At 32.2% G+C, this 21,308-nt stretch overlaps 2 protein-coding genes across 2 annotated transcripts; both read left to right on the top strand.

The window, feature by feature from the left end:
- Positions 1–3,011: 3,011 nt before the first annotated feature.
- Positions 3,012–7,946, top strand: LOC108908502 (pancreatic triacylglycerol lipase). Its single transcript, XM_018712557.1, has 3 exons — positions 3,012–3,119; positions 5,761–6,655; positions 7,886–7,946. Exons 1-3 carry the CDS (start codon positions 3,065–3,067, stop codon positions 7,941–7,943), a joined length of 1,008 nt encoding a protein of 335 aa, XP_018568073.1. The 5' UTR covers positions 3,012–3,064; the 3' UTR covers positions 7,944–7,946.
- A 9,039-nt stretch (positions 7,947–16,985) lies between these two features.
- LOC108908493 (endothelial lipase-like) lies at positions 16,986–20,337 on the top strand. The gene is made up of 3 exons (XM_018712549.1): positions 16,986–17,096; positions 19,203–20,103; positions 20,163–20,337. Exons 1-3 carry the CDS (start codon positions 17,042–17,044, stop codon positions 20,218–20,220), a joined length of 1,014 nt encoding a protein of 337 aa, XP_018568065.1. The 5' UTR covers positions 16,986–17,041; the 3' UTR covers positions 20,221–20,337.
- The last annotated feature ends 971 nt before the right edge of the window (positions 20,338–21,308 follow it).

Raw genomic sequence — 21,308 nt, 5'->3', positions numbered from 1 at the left:
AAACGAAAATATTCAAATTGATAGCGGCGATATAGCGCTTTGACAGATGACGTTTAAGTTCATTTGCTATACGCTACGCCCTACGTCCAAATTTTCAGAACCAACTTGATCACGTTTTTATTTGAACGCTCGTTATTTTACAAAAACCGGCCTCTCTTCACACTTTATCCGGGCTTAGGAAAAATTAAAATAAAAAAAAGTATTCCCCCGACGGACTCTCAACTTTTAACATATGCAAGTAATGAATCAATTTGGCTTACATCCATGCAGATCCACATCTAAGTGTTGGAGACATTTCAAGGGATTTAAGAGTAACACTTTATCATCTCCATAAAATATTAAAAAATCTAAAATGGTAACCCTTACCATATTGTGTTACATCAAACATTAAACGAACAAGATTTTGATCGTAGATTGGATTTTTGCCATTGGCTTCAAAATTTCCTCACGGAAGATGCTACGGTTTTGTAAAAAATTTTATGCGCAAACGAAGAAACTTTTACTAGCAAAATTCGCACAACGTACATTATTGGCCAGCAACTAACCCTCATTGGTTAAGAAAGGTGGATCACCAAAACAGGTGGAGTGTAAATGTCTGGCGCGGTATTTTAAATAGACAAATTATTGGGCCATTTTTTTTCGGTGGTCATCTTAACGGTGAAAGACACCTAGAGTTCCTGAACACTGATTTGCTGAGAGGATGAACTTGTGGTACCAACAAGACGGATGTCTAGCCTAGAACATCCGAAATTATCTTGACAATACGTTTCCAGATAAATGGATTTGCAGGGGAAGTCTTTTTTCATGGCCTCCAAGATCCCCAGACCTCACTTGTTTAGATTTTTATCTATGGGACAGAATAAAAAAAAAAGAAATATAAGAAATTTATTATCTGCCGAAATTGAAGCCGCGGTGCAATCTACGAGAGAAAGACTTAATTTGTGCATCGACAATGATGGTCAAAACTTTGAACATATTTAATTTTTGCTTTTTTGCCGTCATAGACTCTGGCGAATTTGTTGTAGTTATTGTTATTCCTTATTGCTTTTCGTTTAACTTGGTGTTTGGCCTAATTGGCTCCAATTATTGTTTCCAGTACTACTTTGGCCAGTTCTAAGCCTGGGTAAAGCGTGAAGGAAGACCGGATTTTGTAAAATAACATGAATTTACCAAAACAGCAACTAAATATACGTTTTGTTTCGAAATGATACGGTAAATGAAAATTTATTCTCCTTCCTTATTGTACCTAAGTACAATACGAACATCTAAATATTTCCTAAACGCTTTGAGATATCGATACCAGTTTTATTTTAACTAAATATTGGTTATAATGACTCAGAAAAGAGGATATCGTTCGATTAAAGAAAATAAAAAATCATCACAAAATACATTGAAACTTTTAAATGTAAATAACTCAGAAACCGATAAAGTTAGGCGACCTAAACAAAAGTAGATTTTTTATGAAGATTTGAACGTTCTTTTAGATTTTGAATTTTTTTTTTAAGTAAAGCTCAACAGATAAAAAAATGATTTTATTTACCTAAATAATACGGTGAAACTAATGTCCTCTAGGAGCAACGTTAAATAAGCTTCAAATTCGTAATTCTCACACCAAAAAACCCAACACTACCTACAGATTTTCAGAGTCAAACCTTTCTCAATTATTGAGAAATTTCAGAATAAAATTTAAACCTTAATTATCCTGTAGTTCCTTTATTTCTGTATTCCTTTAGCTGAACAAATGATAAAGTTAGGAAGATCGAAAGCAAGAGTCAAACGACGTCTTAGTGGACGAACTGGAAGATTTACGAAAAAACAAAGAATGTTGATAAATGTTGGAGATCATCTTCCCTCCCAAACTCCAAACAGAAGAAGATGCTATCGTTGTTTAGAACAAAAAAAGGAGAGTCGTACTAAAACTATATGTGTTGCTTGTAACTTGTAAACATGTTTTTTACTTTTTCACTCCTAAAGTTTGTTATTTTCTCTTTATTTTGTTTCGAATCCTAACAATTGAATAAAAGTTTGATAATTTATAGTAATCTATTGTTCCACTGATGGGTCATTATTGTCCCATTAAAAATTACTGCTGGGACAAAAATGACACATATCTTTAGAAAGGATTCAGGGCAATTTTTAAGTCAAATACATAATAAAGTGAGTCTAAACTGATGAGTCTATGGCAAATTATAATATGTACTTTGCAGCAAAGAATTCAGTAGCGAAAGGGTTAAACGATCTACATTCGTATAAGGTATGATAAACTCAAACATAGTATTTTGGTGTCTAGTATCTCCAGCTTAGTGTTGACCCATTCTTTCTGACCCATATGTGTTTGTTATTTCTTCGAAAATATTACTCAACATTATCTTGAAAACAAGTGTATATTCACTTAACTGAAAATGAGCCAAATTGGACACAATTTTGAAGACTGTGGTTAAAGAATCAAATTTTTCTAATTGTAAGATTTATATTAGACAGATAAACGGTGCATAAGTACCTCGGACAGTTTTATAAGGCATCAGGCATCTTAATACATACTTTGTTTCTATTACGCATTTGTTAATACCATAGCCATGTAGTAAAAACAAACATGTCATATATCATTTTAAATATAAAACAAAGAAACAATGCATTTTTGAGCACACAAATATACGCAATCCTACCATCCTTGTTTTATCTCAAAAAAATTACTTCATGGCGACAGGGAAGTATTATGGGTAATAAAAGTAAAACCTATCCAGGAAAATGTCTTAACCGATGTTTCTATCTCTTTTCATTATATCTGTACCTTGATTTAGTATTAAGACTGGAAAATTTGAAAAAAGCATCGTTTGACAAGCCTTTGTTTTATTGCGAAATTTTTTGAATACTTTTTTTTACAATAGCTACGACTAATCTAGGGGCCTAATCTCCAAGGCAGAATTACATAAATAGATTGATATAGTAATCCTGATAGGATTAATTTAAAAATAATGCATATCGGACGATATTTTTTGCAACCTACAGAGGTATATATGAATCGGGAATCGGATACCTCTGTAGACCCGTAGAGCAGTTCGTCATGAAGGCTTGTGTGGTATTGGCAGTTCTGTTGTCCGTCGCTTTTTCTGAATCGGGTAAGAATTGAATTTGTCAAGTGATTTTTAATAAGTGCTCATAATTCAAGGTGTTCCGAAATTGGGCTACAATATTTTTTATGAACATGGTACAACAATAGCTTTGTTTGACAAAAAGATATAAAAACGATCAAACTGATTTTTAAAAATATTTCATGCTATAAAAAAGTAACAATTTATACAGTGAGTTTTTTGAGACATAATAAGTTGGAAAAATAGTTCATGTTTATGATCGTCCAATGAAAAACATAGTTTAGGTTTTAAATTGTTTAAATATTGTCTTTTTGCAATCTGTATTTTACTGATTCTTCTTTTATTCTTTTAAGTAACTCCTTTTTCTAGATTCTTGGAATACTAATTATGCATTATTTTTCTATGTTGCCCTACAATAGCGAAAATACTGTACTTTTTGCAATACTATGATTTCAAATTCAAAAAATATTCATATATTAAAATTCCAAATTATCAATATTCCTGTTTTTTATTACTTGTCATGCAACATAATATTTCAATAACAAATAATACAAAGACACCTTGTGACTTAATTTGGTATCAAGCAGTGGAAAAGTTCACATACAAAATAACTATTATCAAATTTTTCTAGTTAGGCAGATTAACAACATAACATTTGGAAAAATTATCTACAGCATCGTTTTTCCATCTACGATAGTGTAAACTTTTTCTCTTATTTTTTAAATATATTGCGGATTATTTTCAGGACACCCTGTACAAAATGTTGTTCCTGCATTTTTATTAAAAGTACTCCATTAGTAAATTACTTTATCTGCTCCCGCTATAGTAAATAAACTATTAATATATTGTTTTTAAGGAGGTAAGTGAGGTAACTTGCCTCCATAGGGGAAAATCGATTTCAAGTTCTAAATGAACAGAAAACAGAAATATTTGATGAACATTACATTTATTAATTATTATGAATGAATATTTATAGTAATTGTACAGTTATTACATTTAGTAACATTTATAAAATTTGGATAACTATTCTCCTCGCGTTTACTAATTGTCACATTTTTCTCAAAATGATTTGACCGCTCCATCTTGATTGCTAATACATCAACTCCTGTATTGGCCAGTAAGGTTGTCGATGTTCTTCAGAATGAATGTCCTGTAAATGTTTCAGGATGTTCTAGTTTCAAAAACTGTATAATCTTATTAGAAATCATAGAAAAGGTATTCTTGCCGACTGGTTGGTTGCAACATCTACCTGCTTGATAGCGCATAAAAAAGCGTGAAATTTCAGTTTTAATTTCCAATCTAATCTTGATACATTTCGTGAAAATTTCTAGGTGAAAAACAGAACCTAGACGAGAAGTAATTGTAAACGTACGTGGCATACTATTTTTAGAATCTGGAATTGTAACTACAATAATGTCATTGAAATTTTTGAAATTGACGTTGTCCAAAGTAGGTATGCATAAATCATCAGAACGGCATGCTCCTGCAATGCCTAAGACCGCCACTACCTTCATTAGAAAATATATGTTATCGGGTACCTGAACGAGAAATTTGTTGACTTGTTCTTTTGTAAAAACGTTCGACTTTTTACGTGGGAGCAGATAAAATGTTATACACAGCAGTTAAGTATAATTTACCAGTCTCAGACTCTATCGCCAGCCCTCGCTTCGCTCGGGCGCAAAATCGTCCTCGACTGGTAAACAATACTTACCTCCTTTATGGTGTAAATAACTAGATCCTAAGGTAGGTGAAACATCTTTCAACTGTCAAACTGTCATACTATCAAACTAATCAACTGTAAACTGTCAAAGGAAAATAAGGATTTCCAAGTATGCTAAGATGAAAATTTGTGTTTTAATGCATATGGTCGTAGGGTTTTTATTGAATTTATTTCTTCTTAGTAAACTAAATTGTGAATCAGTCAAGGATATTTTCTTGTCCATTGTTTATGATTGTCTCCCAACAATCCTTCAGTTTTTCTGATCTACGCCTCAAGAATTTCGATCGTTTAGAAGTGAAGATTTCACAAAGCCAATTTTGAAACGCGACGTCATTATTAAAGGGAGTTCGACTGAGTTGAGAAGATGGAAATCTGATCCAACCCCCCAATTGAGCACCTGAATGAAAACTTTTATGATTTTGTGGTATGTAAGTATTATTATGCAGCAAAATCACTCCATGATGTCTTCCGGGCCTTTATCTTTAATTGCGGTCTGAAAATGACAAAGTAGTTGGCAATAATCTTCAGAAATAATTATCGGAAGCAATCTGTAGTTGACAAGGCCTTTTTTATACGGATAGGTCCCAGTTTCGCTTGAATGCCACAAGGCATGAATGCTGACAAGCAGTTTTTGTTGTTTTTGCTTAAAATATCCATACAAATATTTTTTTTTAAGTTCTCAGTCCATCAAATTGGCCAATTCCCAGGATGATTAATGTGGATTATCATGATTTAAAGCTTACTCTCTTCATTAAAGTCATATGGTCTTTCTGAACGTGGAAAAGAGTTCATGTCAATATGGCCTTCTTTGAAATAAGGAAACCATTTATTCCATTCATTTCCAAAGAACTCTTGCCATGGAAACCAAAAACGCCATGAACTTATGTATCACCACCACCAATATTATCCAATTTCTACTTTACGAAACTAGCAATGACTTTTTTTCAGGCAATTCCGTTCCACAGGAAGACGATGGCATAGGCATGGAATATTTCCTAGTGGAAACTGAGCCTGGTGTTTATGAAGTGGAGGACCTTGTCCACGCCGAAATAGATGTCAGGGCGTCTCCGTCAGACCTCACCTACCACTTCCACAGCAGGAGCAACCCCAGCAGAGGCATCGACATCCGAACTACTAACATAGGGGCGCTCAGAAACACTCAGTTCAGCGTCGCGAAGGATACTCTGTTCATTGTACATGGTTGGAGGAATTCCCATGAATCTGCCGTCAACAACTACATCAGGGAATCCATTCTGGCCAGGCACGACATCAACGTCTTCGTGGTGGATTGGAGTCCGGTGGCTGGAAGGAACTACGTCTCCGCTCAAGGAGCCGTCACCACGGTTGGAAACCACGTAGCTGACTTCATACGCGCTTTGATTGCCACCTTTGGCTTAAGACTGGATAGAGTCGCTTTCGTTGGTCATTCGCTCGGTGCTCACGTCTCTGGCAACGCTGGTGCGTCGCTGAACGGTCAAGTGGACCACATAGTGGGTCTTGACCCAGCTCTTCCCTTGTTCTCCATTAACAACATAAACAATCGCTTGGATCCCTCCGACGCTAGATTTGTTCAAGTCATACACACCAATGGAGGTCTTCTTGGATTTAGGGATTCGATTGGAGATTCCGACTTCTTTCCAAATGGAGGTTCCTCTCAACCTGGTTGTGGCGTAGATCTAGCTGGGACATGTGCCCATTCTAGAGCTTACGCGTACTACGCTGAAGCCATAAGGGCGTCTCGTAACTTGTTCGTTTCCGCTCTGTGTGGCAATATGAACGATTTTAACGCTGGTAGGTGTAACTCTAACACGAGGTCTGCCATGGGAGGCTACACCATAGATAGGTAAGCGTATAGTATAGACCAATTAACCGCCACTTAAAACATATATGATATTCAGGGTGTTTCAGAAAGATCTCTCGTAAATACAGGGGGTGATAGTACGACAAAAAATAAAAATTTTTTTTCTTATGAACTATATGTCTATCTCCTCTTGTTTTCGAGATACAGAAATAGAATTTTTACGAAAGTTTCCAATCGGTGCGAAATATTTTTATGAAATTTGGTATTCCGTGGTTTTTAAAGATGCTAAATACGCTGGTCCAATTATTTTTTTGGATATTTAGAGGGCGCTAGTTATGCTACATTCCTATTATATTTTAAGTTCTAATGTTTTTAAGGTTAGGTTTTTACCATTCGGGCTCCAATTTCTAATTACAATTTTATTTTCTAAAAATGATGTACTCTAGTTAGAACTTCCTAATGTGGACGGTTTTCAAGAAAAAAGGCTTTTAATTTAACTTACAATATTACGCTGCATAAAATAAGTGACTTTTCTCAAAGTAGGCTTGTGTCAAAACTTATTGATGGATGTCTCATAAACAACGCATACATTCTTAGTAACATTTTACACTCTAATTAACTTTATATCAAAATTTTAGTGACTGTAATTAGTCATTACTAACTACAGTCACTAACAATCACTAAAATTTTGATATAAGGTTAATTAGAGTTTAAAATATTACTAAGAATGTATGCGTTGTTTATGAGACATCCATCAATAAGTTTTAACATAAGCCTACTTTGAGAAAGGTCAGTTATTTTATACACCGTAATATTGTAAGAGTTCAATTAAAAGCCTTTTTTCTCGAAAACCGTCCATATTAGGAAGTTGTAACAAGAGTACATCATTTTTAGAAAATAAAATTGTACATTAGAAATTGGAACCCGAATGGTAAAAAACCTAACCTTAAAAACATTAGAACTTAAAATATAATAGGAATGTAGCATAACTAACGCCGTCTATGAAATATATAAAAAATAAGTAGACCAGCGTATTTGGCATCCTTAAAAACTCCGGAATACCAAATTTCATAAAATAATTTCGCACCGTTTGGAAATTTTCGTAAAAATTCTATTTAAAAAATTTTATTTTGTCGCTCTATATCTCGAAAACAAGAGGATATAGACATATAGTTCATACGACAAAAACGGGAGGTCTTTCTGAAACACCCTGTATATGTTGCAAAAGTAACTTCCGGTATTTCTGTCATTATATTTTTTATATTTTTACAGGATTCGAGGTGATTTCTATCTTACTACAAATAGCCAGTCTCCGTTTGCCAGAGGTTAAGAAGAAATATAAAAAATGTAGTACACCTGTTTGATGTAAATAATGTTTATTTACTTTTGAATGTAGAATAAAATTCATGTTTGGTTTAAAACCTGTCTTATTTATACAGGGTGTGTCGTTTGCACTTAAGTGGAGTGGGGGGTCAGTTCTTCTTAGAAAAATAATGAGACATTAGATACACAGCGTTACAGCTGTTATAACACTTTGAATAAAGTTTTTCTTAATTATCTGTAAATGAGCCGAAGATAAAGATGGAAAATTTATTTTTCCTTCAGTAGTATTATTATAATTCATGAAGATGGAACTTTTTTGCTTCTAACTAAATTTAGATAATTTTTGGACCGTAACTATTTTATTTGAAGCTATTTTTAATAGTGTATTTAATTTGCAAATTGTTACATTGGGGAACTGTATGTCCAAGTTAGTAATTTGTGAGGTAACCTTTTTTCACTTAATATTTAGTTAATTAAAAACTAAGGTTAAACAAAAAATTGTTCAATAATAGTTCAATTTAAGTCAGATTAGAGAAAGTCAACTCAATATTGGTTAGCAGAAACTGAGTAAAATTTTTTTTGCGGTATAGTTTCATTCATAAAGTTTCAGTTGTGCTCATACTAAGAGGATAATTATTTGAGTGAAATCTCATTCACTTCTTTTACCCCAAAGAATCATTAAAAAAAGAAGTATGTGAAGCCTATAAAGGATGTCTTTCACATAACCAGATTTCTGGTTGTTTGACTTTATTTGATAGAATTTTTTTGAATTAGCTTAATACCTTAATAAAGAGTAAAAAAATGGTATACGAGTATTAGTTGAAAATTGATAGAATGTATATTTTTCGAGAAAAATTATATAAAGTTCACACTGTAAAAAAATCTGTGTGAGTGAAAGCAATAAAGGTTTTCGGAGTGAATCTATTGAGTGAAATTATTGAGTACCTACATTTTCACTCAATATTGTGCATTTTGATCATTTTACTCATTTGTTATTATATTTAAACTAAAACTGAGTACTTTCACTCAAATATACGTACTCCTTAAATAAATTCTTCACGTAAATTCGTATTTGGTGCTCTTGTACCTAAATCACAGTAAATGTTCTCATTGCTGAGTGATTCCACCATTTTTCATATCCAGATATTTTGTCTTTATCTGTTCCCATCGTCCCATTAGGTTATCTTGCGACTATGGCGTGGTGGATGGCAGTATAGCGTATGGTGTGCTTTGAATTGGACAAGTATCGGTTTATTTGGTTATTCTAGTGAAAGTTGTATTTAAACATCGAGAACTAAATTATTGCCCCTAAAACAAATCTGTGTAGAAACCACCATCATTGTTTAGTAGTTTATGACGATGATATTTAGGTAAATTAAAATTTCAAGAAAATGTTAAGTGGTGCAAAACCACTCCAAACGTTAATAATATGGCATTTATTAAGTAAATTGCACACATTAGTACATCCAATTTCAAATATGGCTTTTACTCAAAAATTATATAAATTTAATAAATTACAAAAAACTTATTACAAAATACCGATTTTCATCTCTTCCCTTGAAAAAAAAAACAATATGTAGATTTGAGACATTATTTTTACAATATCTCTCCTAATTTGAAAAGTAAAAAATAATAGTTAAATTTAAATCATATTAGAGAAAAAGCCAACTATAAATTGGTTTTATATGCTCAGAATAGAGTCAAAAGTCACTCAATTGATAGTTAGCAGTAACTCGGATTTGAGTAAAACTCACTCATTTTTGATGCAATAGTTTCACTCAGTTATACTCATACTAGTAGAGTGAAAACTTCACTTAATCGGGTGTGGACAGAAATTGATACATTTTTGAATAAAATTGAGTGAAATTTGAGTGAAATTTTTTTAAAGTGTATAATATATTATGAATAAAATAAAAATATTAACATGAAGTATATTACTATGAATTCTGTACAATTTGACAATATAGTTTTAATTGAACCAAAATATCAACCAACGAAAACAATTTAAAAATTGAATAACTGAAAGAGAAAATAAAAATTGAGAAATACATAATAAATAAAGTAGGTATATGTTTAATTAAATAAATAAACAAAATGTTATCGCCTCCCTCCAGTACACTATAAATAAATCGGTCTGAGTGAAAGAAAAAAAGGTAGGGAGTGAATTCATTGAGTGAAATTTGATTTCATTTTGATAATTTTGCACATTTTTGGTAATATTTGAACAAAAACTGATAGTTTCACTCATAAAATGCTTGTTGTTCTCATACTAATAGAGGAAAATGTCAGTCAAAAAGTTGTGGGCAGAAACTGATTCATTATTCAGTGAAAATAAGTGCAATTTTTTTACAGTGTATCTTGCCAAAGGTACTTGGGAGGTCCAAAATTCGTGTCCATACTTCCTGAGTTGTGTCTTGACTTAAAATTAAAAAAATCTAAAATATCAGGTGACCTGGCGGGCCAATGCTTAACCCGTCGTTAAGCAATATGGTTACTTTTTAAAAAACTGCCGCATTTTTTTGAGTGCAGTATGGTGGTATACCATCATGTGTCTCTAATATTCAAAAGTACATTCTATGAAATGTAGATACTGAAGACCATTGTTGCCTATAGTAGATTTTACAACATTTTCATCTTAATATTTTAAAAATTTTGATTTCCAACTAGTATTCCTGTTCCTTAGTGGTCCTTTGGTATTTTCATGAAGAATTTTATTATTTAACATTTTTTCCTTCAATTAAACCTGTCAAATTATCCGCATCCAAAAACTACTTGAAACAAAGTAGCATGCACGTTTTTCTTAGGGAACAGTTGATATTACCTTTGTGCAAATTTTGACATCTCTAAAATCCTCTTCAAAATGTCACCTTTAATAGCTTGTAAACGCAACTTTAATAAGAAAAACGTTATATGAACAGCCCCACTACTTCTCCAAAAGGAACTCCCACATTCTCAGTTTTCTTTTAAGTATAAATAAGTTACTCACTTGTATAACGTCCTAATCTCGGAAAGAAAATATTATTAGATCTTAAAAGATAGGTTATAGATAATAAACAAGTAGATTAAAGAGCTACTTGTTTGTTTAAGAGATTTACGACAGTTACCCAATTCCGATGTTGAAAATAATATCAGTTTTGAGACAGACATCATAAAATGATTAGACACAATGGCAAGAAAGATTATGAACTTAAGTGATTCCTCTGTAATAATTTTACATGAAATGCTTTTTCGTGCACAAACAAATTAACTAACAGAGTTAGAAAGTGTGTGCCGATATTGAAAATTGGTAGTTTTCTTTCTTTTAAATTATTTTTTTAACTTTTTTTACCGAGTAGAACCAATAGGCTATTATCGTTGACAATTTCTTCACGGAATTTATTTTTCATACAGGCAAATTGTGATAGTCATCTATGCAGAAATTCTGAGTTGTTAACCATTGGGCATAGTCCGTCTCTGACGTTATGGACATAATGAAATTTCACTTGCAACATCAAAACAAGCTGTACGCATGTGTTATCGATCGCCAAATTTGCATTATGCTGAAGTTAATAGTTTAGAGACTGTGAATAAAAATAACTTAATTTTCACTTTTGAGGGCCCGTAACTTGTTAACGAAGGCCTGTGTGAAAAAAGAATTTATAAAGAACTGATATTATTTGAACCTCATCTATATGTACTCGACTTTTTTTGTATCAAGTAACGGGACACCCTACATATTAATTATTATGGATAACAGTACATATAAGCTTACTTTGTCTAACTCTAAATTCCATTTTTTTTTTAATAAATGCCTTGGAATCACAAATCAACAAGTTTCATAACAGCAGATAATACGTCAAATGTAATAATCTTATCTGTTGTGACGTTCCATGACGAAATGTGTTGATAGGTATTAGGAACGTGTTTATTTAACGTATAATCAAAATAAATACAGAGTTGTAAACTTAAAAAAAATATTTTTAACAAAGTTAATTGTTGCACTCATAATCTCTACATAATTGTCCTATATAAGAACAATATTATCTTCGTCTTCAGACGATATGTAATAAATTTAATTCTTTAGGTGACATGGTGCCAAGAATCAGTTGGATTAAGTTTAGGTGATATATTTGTAACGTTCTGGAAGTAGTGTTAGAAATTAGGCCACGTTTAAAATAGTGTAGTAAGTATATAACGAGGCGATGTTCTGTTAATGCTACAATATTTTCCCACGATCCCCAATGTAAGAAAAAGAAAAACATTACTATAGTTATTTATGCAACAAGTGCAAAAAGTAAGTGTTTATTGCACGCGACGTGAATTTGTCCAACGAGGAGTGCAATAAACACTTTTTGCACGAGTTGCATACAATATTTTTTCTACGTTCATGAAAAAAAAAATGGTTTTCTACGTTCATGAAAAAAAATGTTTTATTTAGGTGTAGAAAAATAAAAAGCGTAATTTAAGAGCAAAATATTTAATAATTAAGTAACACTATTGGTTAACATTGAGAAAGTTAGGAACTAGTAATTAGGAATAATTTAACTTAAACATTATTTGTACCATTAATATTAAAAGTACAATTTTTGCAATTTTCAATATTCATATTTCTTAGTGAATTATTTTTTAATTCTACTTCTTGATTTGTGACTTCTCTAAATGTACTAGTACTTGTTATCTGTACATTGTCATTTTCTTCAGCCTGAAATATTTGTTTTGCAACATTGAGTTTGTTTGCAAGTGATTGCTCTACGTATCCTTCCGCTACTGTCGACGATTTCCATCCGCCGTGTCGTTTGAGCTCTAGTATATTTGTTCCAGTATCTGCAAGAAGTGTAGCGGATGATCTCCTGAAGCAGTGATCAGTGTATAGCTCAGAATTCTCCAAATTCAGAAATTTTGCAATTTGATACGGGATTTTAGCAAACGTGTTTACACCAATAGCTTGGACAGTGCCCTTTTCATTTCGGTAATTGATAAAATAACGTTTATGTGGAATATGACTGGGACGTAATTTCGTGTATTTACGGTATATATCGATCAAATTTAATCCTTCTTCAACCTCACCTCTAACGACAAAACTTCGTTCCTTGTCAGTTTTTGAACGTGGCACTTTTACAATTAATATTGAACCTACTTCTTCTATGTCTTCAATACTTAATTTTTGGAGCTCATCTCTACGACATGCCCCTGCGTTGCCAAATATTGCAGCGACCTACAACAAGTAATTTTAAAATGTCTTACAAAAGCTAAACAATAATTACTGACTTACTTTTTTCATCAAATACTGGGAATCCGGAGCTTCTTTTAGAAATTTATAAATGTGTCCTCTATTAAATACTTTTGACTTTTTTGACCGAAATCCTGCAGAGTTCTGCTTCATAAATGCCATTAGTTTTTTGTAATTTTTAATATTAATATCTTCTTTTGTAGAAAGGCAAGCTCTCACCATTGAGTACTCAGACCAAAGTGATGAGGGTTTAATATCTTTCGATCTTTTTGAAAAATATGCAAGAAGCACATTTTCTGTAAGATTTACAACTTTTTTATCGAAGCACCACTCTTTAAAACGATTATAACATTTTTCATATAGTTTTCTTGATTTGCTAGGTAATAAGTTTAATGACGCTGTATTTGCTATTTCACTAACTTCTGGTGGGGTCCCAACAAACTCTTCTTCATCACTATCATCTATTTTTCCAATAATATCACTCATTTTTAAACTTTGTTTAAATGTCAAAATTTATTTTTGACTGACATTTCTAGAACTGCAGAGTTGCATTATCCAAATCATAGTAGTCGTGATCGCGTATGTTTGAGGCATTTACGTTTGTGTTTATAAATTTTAATCATATGGCATTTTAGAAAAAAATGTATTTTCTAGTAATTTCGTAATCCAGTACATAATAAATATGATTGATAATAAAATAAAATCCGCAATTCTTTGAAACGTATTACAATCTCTCAGAAAAAGGAATAAATATTTCGCTCATTTGAATGTTTATGTTTGTCTTGATCACAAACCGCTGTACTATAATGACAGATGAGTGCAATAAATATTTATTGCACCAGTGCAATAAAGATCCACTTTTTCTAGTAAATATAGTTCAATAAAGTTGTGTTTATTGCATGAACGTAGAAAAAATATTTTATTTTTCTAAACACAAATTAATAACACTTTTTAATAAGGAGCTGTATTGGATGAGACAATGTACGTGTGTTTAAACTGTGGGATAACGATTGTTCTTGGACCAACTGCACAGTTTTTGCTTCACTTGGAATATGCGGTCCTGTTTTTCAAGTATCTGAAGTTGATGGTGCATTTATGGCATTCAAAATTTTGTTTGAAACCGTCTTATTTGTTATAGATTCCTCAATATAGACTTCTGCACAGGGGTCGATTTTCATCCTCCATGTCACTTAAGTCTCGTTATGTCACCATTTGCGTCCACAAGAATTGTACCTGAAAATCTCCGAAAGCAACGACCTGTAAATAATTCAGGATCTTGTAAATTTAAATGATTGGCTATTATTTTTAGTATATTCCCAAATTTATCCGTTGACTGCACGAAAAACAGTAAATACCTTAAAAACCAGAAGAGATAGGTATAGGGAACCATTATACCATTTGAGAACAAAATTGTTTCGCAAAAATATACAGGATGTTCCATTTAAAAAAATAAGTTAAGATGGTTTAAAGTTGACTAAAGTCGGCATTAAATTTCTACCATCCTGTGTGAAATTAAGCTTAGAAATTTAGTTATGTCCCTATAAATTTTATCGCTCTAACTTTATTATTGTAAGATTAGCGGCCCGTCCCGGTTTCGCACGGGTGGCCATTTATTTTAAACATTTTGGGATACAAAAAATATAGCCTATGTTAGTTACTCAGGGATAATGTAGCATTCTAATGGTGAAAGAATTATCGAAATCCGTCCAGTAGTTTTTGAGTTTATTCGTAACAAACATACATACGTACAAAAATACAATTCTTTCCTCTTTATAATATTAGTATACTCAGGGATAATGTAGCATTCCAATGGTGAAAGAATTATCGAAATCCGTCCAGTAGTTTTTGAGTTTATTCGTAACAAACATACATACATACAAAAATACAATCCTTTCCTCTTTATAATATTAGTATAGAAGTATAGATACACAACTTTTTGAATTAGGCAGTGTTTTTTAAATTTTTTTTGAGAAAAAATAAATACACTAGGCACAGAAATTAACGGATATTAAAAAAATTCCAAAATTTTGGGTGATTCTCAAAGAGCTGTAACTTGGAGGGAAATGGTCGTAGATAGAATAAAAAAAGAGGAAATTGAAGCTTCAAATGTCTAATTTTCAGATCTGCAGTTTAAAATTTTTTAGTGTCCGCAGTTTTTGAGTGATTTGAAGAAAATCAACGGAAATTTTTTTTATCAATTTTTGCTTTTTTATGGACTTCAATAAATGTTTTTGGTAATTTCATCATAAAGCTCTTTTAGATAATTTAATTCTCTTCAATTTGAGCGGTTCCGGAGCCTTGTACGATTATTTGTCGCTGAGTTATCGTCAATCAAAGCAAAAAAAAATCATTTTTGACTTTGGCAATCAATTACTCGGGAAATAATGACCGTACAGAAAATCCAAACAGGGTTTTGAAAACTGCAAAGTATTTTCTACAAGTCGGATATTTGAATAACTTGGCATAACTTTGCAAATAATGAATAAACTAAGAATATTGACTGTAACTTTTCAACCTCAAAGTGTCCTAAAGAAACCCTGATAATTTGAAAACCGTGATTTTTTTTCTTAGTGTCGTTTTTGCTGGAAATAAATGTAATAAGTAATTTTTCACTTTTTTTAATTTTTTTAAGTTAAAAATGTTTTTCCGCAATAATCTATATTTTCTTCATCAAAAAACGTTCATGATTATTTTTTAAAATTGAGTTAATTATTATTGTCTTTTTCATATTATTAAAATAATTCCAATGGTAAATGTCAATAATTCTAAATAATGCCTATTTTTATTTCGTTTTCCATAAATTCTAAGAAAAAGCATATTGCCTTGTAAAATGGAATTGATCTACACTTTTTTTAATGCACTCGCACAATATAAGATGATTATTTTTCTGAAATACAGTATATTCTATGGTTTTGTTATATTAACCACATTTATGATAACATTAATGCAATTTATTATTGTATAAAAAATGGCAGAAAAAGTTGTAGCCATTTCTATTTTGCCAGATATGACATTTGGACATAACGGGACAGCATAGATGTTCAAATGTTTATGGATTCGAAAAACTTCTTCCTCGCTTTATTTTTTCTGCAGATGTGTCAATTTTGTAATGCAATTAAAAAAGTATACGTATAGTGCCTTAATAAACAGAGCCTTTATAAATGATTATAAGTCACGTGACCAGTAATTTTGTTTGAACAGTAATTTTATTTCCTTCATATTGGCAAGTAAATTTCGGTAAAATTAAAAGTTCAAGATTACATTAAAACACAATAATCTCTTTCACAGGCTGGTGATTGGTGCAGTTCTCCACGAGATTTTATGCAGCCAATCAGCGATGGCCTATCTCGACGTGGCGGTTTGTCAATGTTCATTGTAAACGGATCATTAATATTGGTGACGAAGTCTCTGTATTAAAAAAAATGTATTAGGTAATAGAAAAAGAAGTTTGCCGAATAAATTCTTATAATGTTTTATATGTAAATTATATTCTAGAAATGTTAGAATTTATAAATATAATCATTACAGATGATTGTGAAAGTCAAGCAAAAGTTTAAAATAACTCTTATCGGTAATTATTTATATCCCAGTCTAATACCCGAATCTATAACATGACAACAAAGTTTTTTAATAGTAAATGTAAACCACTAATGACATTTTTTTTATCTACACTGCATTTGATTTTCCAACACCTTAGCAACAAAACGAAGGTGGGGGTGGGCAATCTTAGATGTGACATATATCAATTAAGTATTATATTGTGAGTATTCCATTGTTCCTTGATAATCTCAAGATTATCAAAGATTATTATTAGGAGGAAGGATTATTCCGGTTAGGGAATAAATATAGAGGACTCTCTTTAAAGACAGTGGTTAGAGATATAGCACACGTTCAACATGAAAGTGTACCTTTTGGTAGCCGCGTTGCTCCCTCTTGTCTTGTCTGGGCCAGGTACATATATCTTTTAATTATTTTACAACATGTTCTTTAAATTCTAAACAAGTTTTGCTTTTTTCTCCAAAAGTAACCAACGTATAGTATTGAAATTTGCTAGGCATTTGTATTGAGAGACTGTAAATGGTATGACCAGCTAAGTTTTTAGAGCAATCAGCTAATAACTGTAAAAACTAAGTAATCTGTTCACGAATTTATATTATTCAATTAGGACAGAAGGTATACTCAAGAAAAATTTGGTGCCTTGGCTTTAAAAATGGTCGGTTAACAACAAACGAAAAAGAAAATAGCAAAATATATACCATTTTGTAACGTAAAAAATTAATTAATTATTCCCTTGGTTATTTTTAAATAACTTAAAAGCTTTAATTGTTCATTGTATTAATTCCCACATAGTATTCACATTATTTGTTATTTTTTGTGTATATTGTTTAGATTTTACAGTTACATATATGATTAGCTAATATTATGAGTATTTTAGTTTAATTTAGTTGAGGTTCTTGTATTGGTGCTAAAATATACGATTAAAATGTCAAAATAGTAATAAACGTCAGCAGTTATTGGATAGAGGGGACTTCAATTTTCGATGAAGAATAAATTTATGCCTGAGAGAAAACGGTGATCATTCTGAAGAATTTGTGCAACGTATATTGTATGTTATTTCTGTTGTTTAAGTTGTTTGTTTTTCTATTAAATTATTCTTATTCCAAATTTTCTCCGGATCGTCTAATTTGACGATTAAATTCATAGCCAACTTTTGAATTTTCGATGATTTTAAATAACACAGCTACAATTCGTATTATTATTTATTCGTGTTCTTGTTGAAACCGACAAAGTTTTTTAAAACTAACAATAGTAAGAAAACTTTTAGAATTAAATTCTCCATAAAATAATAATAAGTAATAATTTTTAAAGTTCTTATCAACCCTTTAAAATGCTTCAATTGAACTCCATTTACTGTCGATTAGTGCTTTTGGTATACTCAAACCGTGTACTTCGTAAGCCTCAAAGATTTTGTAAAATTTATTTCACAGTAGGTATGGAAAAATGAACAGGAGTATATTTTTATACAGAATTGAAAAGTATTTAAATCAATAATACTTAGGGCTTAAAATTCCTAATTTTAATCAAAATTGGAACAAGGTATTCTTAGTTACACAGGGTGATTCACAAATCGTGACCGAAATCGTGCCTCGTGATTTATTTCTATTCTTTTGTTCATCAAATTCAATAAAAAAAATTATTAGTCCGTTGATATTTATTTTTTAGAGGTCGCTCGAAAACATAGGTACAGGGTGTTTCACTATATTTTGACCTCCTCTTTAACTTTTTTGTTTTGAGAGTTATAAAAAAATGTGCAATATAAAAGTTGCACGAGTTTTTATGAATTTTGCGAAAATGATAGTAGAAAAACAAATGAAGTCCAAACAAAATGGCCGCGGATGTTGACTTTGTTACGTTAAATGGAACTCCCTGTATATTTTTACATATTTTGATAGAACGTTTCCTGTCGCGCATAGTCATGTATGGTTTGTTGGGTCCATTATTAACAATAAGCGAGATACTATTAAAAAACGAAAAGAAGGTTTTTTATTAAGAAAATAAGACATCTTGTAATTGTTAAACCTTTTTCAGGCATTTCTGCCTTTTTCCAATTACGTAAGGATGTACAGATTTAGTTATAATATATTTTGACAGAAAAATTCATAAAAAATCGTGCAACCTTTATATTTCACACTTTTTTATAACTCTTAAAACACTACTTTGAAAGTTAAATTAATTATGATGACCTTTAGAAATTAAAATATCTATTTGAAATTTTCAGAATCGAGATTTTATTTCAACCTAGAAAATGATAAAATAACGAGAAAAAAATTTAAAAAAATCAATTTTTGACGATTTTGGAAATTTTTGAAAATCTTGAGCGACCTCTAAAAAAAATTTTTTTTTGAGCTGCTTTCTTGATGGGGCTCTTAAAACATGATAAACTAACATATTTTCACAAGGGTCACGAAAAAAAAATATTCGTTTTTTTTGGGCCACCCTAATGCGCAATGTATAAATATCCTGATTTATTTTTGTGTCTTGAAAATACTGTTGCAGCCTTTCAAGGTCAGTCCGAACAAGAAGATGACGGAGCAGACATGAAATATTTCCTATACGAGTCCAGTCCGGGAGTCTACAAAGTCGAAGACCTAGTTAACGCCGAAATAGACACCATGGTATCAGAAAGCGACGTCTACTACCATTTCTTCAGCCGCAGTGATCCCAACGGCGTTGATATCCGGAATACGAACATCGACGCTCTCAGAAATACCGGTTTCTCAGTTCAAAGAGACACCGTGTTCATTGTACACGGTTGGAGAGGTGACAACGACGCTTCATCAAACCGCAACATCAGGCAAGCCATTTTGTCCAAACATAACATCAACCTCTTCGTCGTGGACTGGGGTCCGATAGCATCCAGGAACTATATCACAGCCAAGAACTCAGTCGTCCGAGTGGGAAGGATCGTGGCAAGTTTCGTCCAAGCACTGCAGAGCAGGTTCTCGGTGCGTTTGTCCACAGTCTCCTTTGTTGGCTTCTCTCTTGGTGCCCATGTTTCTGGAGCGGCTGGTGCTGCTCTCAAAGCACAAATTAACCATATCGTGGGACTGGACCCTGCTGGTCCGTTGTTCTCTGTTAGGAACACTGACGAGCGCTTGGACCCGACTGATGCCAAATTCGTCCAGGTCATCCACACCAACGGAGGCCTCCTCGGCTTCAGGGATCCGGCTGGTCACTCCGACTACTACCCCAACGGAGGGTCTTCTCAGCCTGGGTGCGGCTTGGATATCGCGGGGACTTGCGCTCACAACAGAGCTTATCTATTTTACACCGAAAGCATCTTGGCCGACACCAATCGCTTCGTGTCGACGCGATGTTCTAGTCACAGAGACTACACCAGAGGTAATTGCAATGGCAACGCCAGATCCGTTTTGGGAGGTTATGCTGTTGATAAAAAGTAGGTAAAACCGCTCACTTTTTTATTTTATTATTCACGTATCCTTTTCTCTGTTGCAGAGCTAGCGGAGATTACTATTTGGACACCAACAACCGATCTCCATTCGCCAGAGGCTAAAATCTAATGTTTAATGTCTACCTGTGAATAGTTATGCTTAATATATTATTAAGAATACTCTAGATATGACATAATTATAAATATACTATTTTTTTTATATTAAAATGAGATTTATTACATCGGCTTATCAGCAAACATGAAATACTTCTTTATTATTGTGAATTTTTGTGAATCTGGTGAATTTTTTTAAGTCGTCTTTTTTCGAAATCTCTGACAAAAGTACTGAGACGAGAAAATTTTCAGCACTTTTCGCCTTGCTGATGGTAGAGAGTTGCAACAAATTTTTCATATATCAAATGCATATCGGCCAATTCATTTGCGACTGCACGATCATACCACAAATTAATAATCATTATTTACAAAAAAATTTGTTTGTTTAAATTTAATCTAATTTTAATAAAAAAATTATAATAAAAAATTAAATTAAATAAAAATTAATCCTTTAAATGGAAAAGAGAGGAAAGGAAAATTATTATTATTATTTTTTGTTTAAATTACTATCAAATTGATCAAAGTGGGATTAATTCAAGAACGATTTTCTCAGAAACCGTTAAAGATAACGATTTGAAACAAGAGTACCTTTTTAACGTAAAACAGTTCGGGAAAACGGAATTTGCTGTCCAATTTGTTAAAAAGTCAAAGATGAAAAAGTTACACACGCAAAGTACCAAGGGCCGCCCCGTACCCACCCCAATGGACCTTGTGGAAATAAATGGATTAGTCCATCAAATTGCTCATCAAAATTTAGCTGTGTATACCAAATTTCATTCATTTATCACAACGCGATTGAGAGATATTGCAAAAAAATGATTTCCATTCCTCCCTCTTCAATGGGTCCCTGTGCCCTTAGGAAGCATTTCCGGACCCATGTTCATATGAACTTTTTTACTTAGTTTTGATCATAGAATCGGCCTGTTCAGGGTTGGCAGCTAATTGTGAGATACCCTGTATAACTAATTATAACATGAATACTTACAGTAACCAAGAAAAACTAGATATGATTTAATTTATGGAGAGGACCGAAAGAACGCTAAAGCTGCTAGGTATTTATAACAACATTGTTTTTCGCAGAGACAACTTCCATCAGA

This window comes from Anoplophora glabripennis, unplaced genomic scaffold (assembly GCF_000390285.2).
Source record: "Anoplophora glabripennis isolate ALB-LARVAE unplaced genomic scaffold, Agla_2.0 scaffold414, whole genome shotgun sequence".
Taxonomy (NCBI): Eukaryota; Metazoa; Arthropoda; class Insecta; order Coleoptera; family Cerambycidae; genus Anoplophora; species Anoplophora glabripennis.
The sequence above is the reverse complement of the archived record's forward strand: the minus strand, read 5'-3'. Positions and strand labels throughout refer to the sequence as shown.

What these genes read in the sequence shown, in the direction of transcription:
- LOC108908502 (XM_018712557.1), top strand. Translation starts at nt 3,065, where the DNA reads ATGAAGGCTTGTGTGGTATTGGCAGTTCTGTTGTCCGTCGCTTTTTCT. An exon ending in CGTCGCTTTTTCTGAATCGG is followed by an intron (nt 3,120 to 5,760) that starts GTAAGAATTGAA and finishes ACTTTTTTTCAG; the next exon opens with GCAATTCCGTTCCACAGGAA. An exon ending in GGAGGCTACACCATAGATAG is followed by an intron (nt 6,656 to 7,885) that starts GTAAGCGTATAG and finishes ATATTTTTACAG; the next exon opens with GATTCGAGGTGATTTCTATC.
- LOC108908493 (XM_018712549.1), top strand. Translation starts at nt 17,042, where the DNA reads ATGAAAGTGTACCTTTTGGTAGCCGCGTTGCTCCCTCTTGTCTTGTCT. An exon ending in TCTTGTCTTGTCTGGGCCAG is followed by an intron (nt 17,097 to 19,202) that starts GTACATATATCT and finishes ATACTGTTGCAG; the next exon opens with CCTTTCAAGGTCAGTCCGAA. An exon ending in GGTTATGCTGTTGATAAAAA is followed by an intron (nt 20,104 to 20,162) that starts GTAGGTAAAACC and finishes TCTCTGTTGCAG; the next exon opens with AGCTAGCGGAGATTACTATT.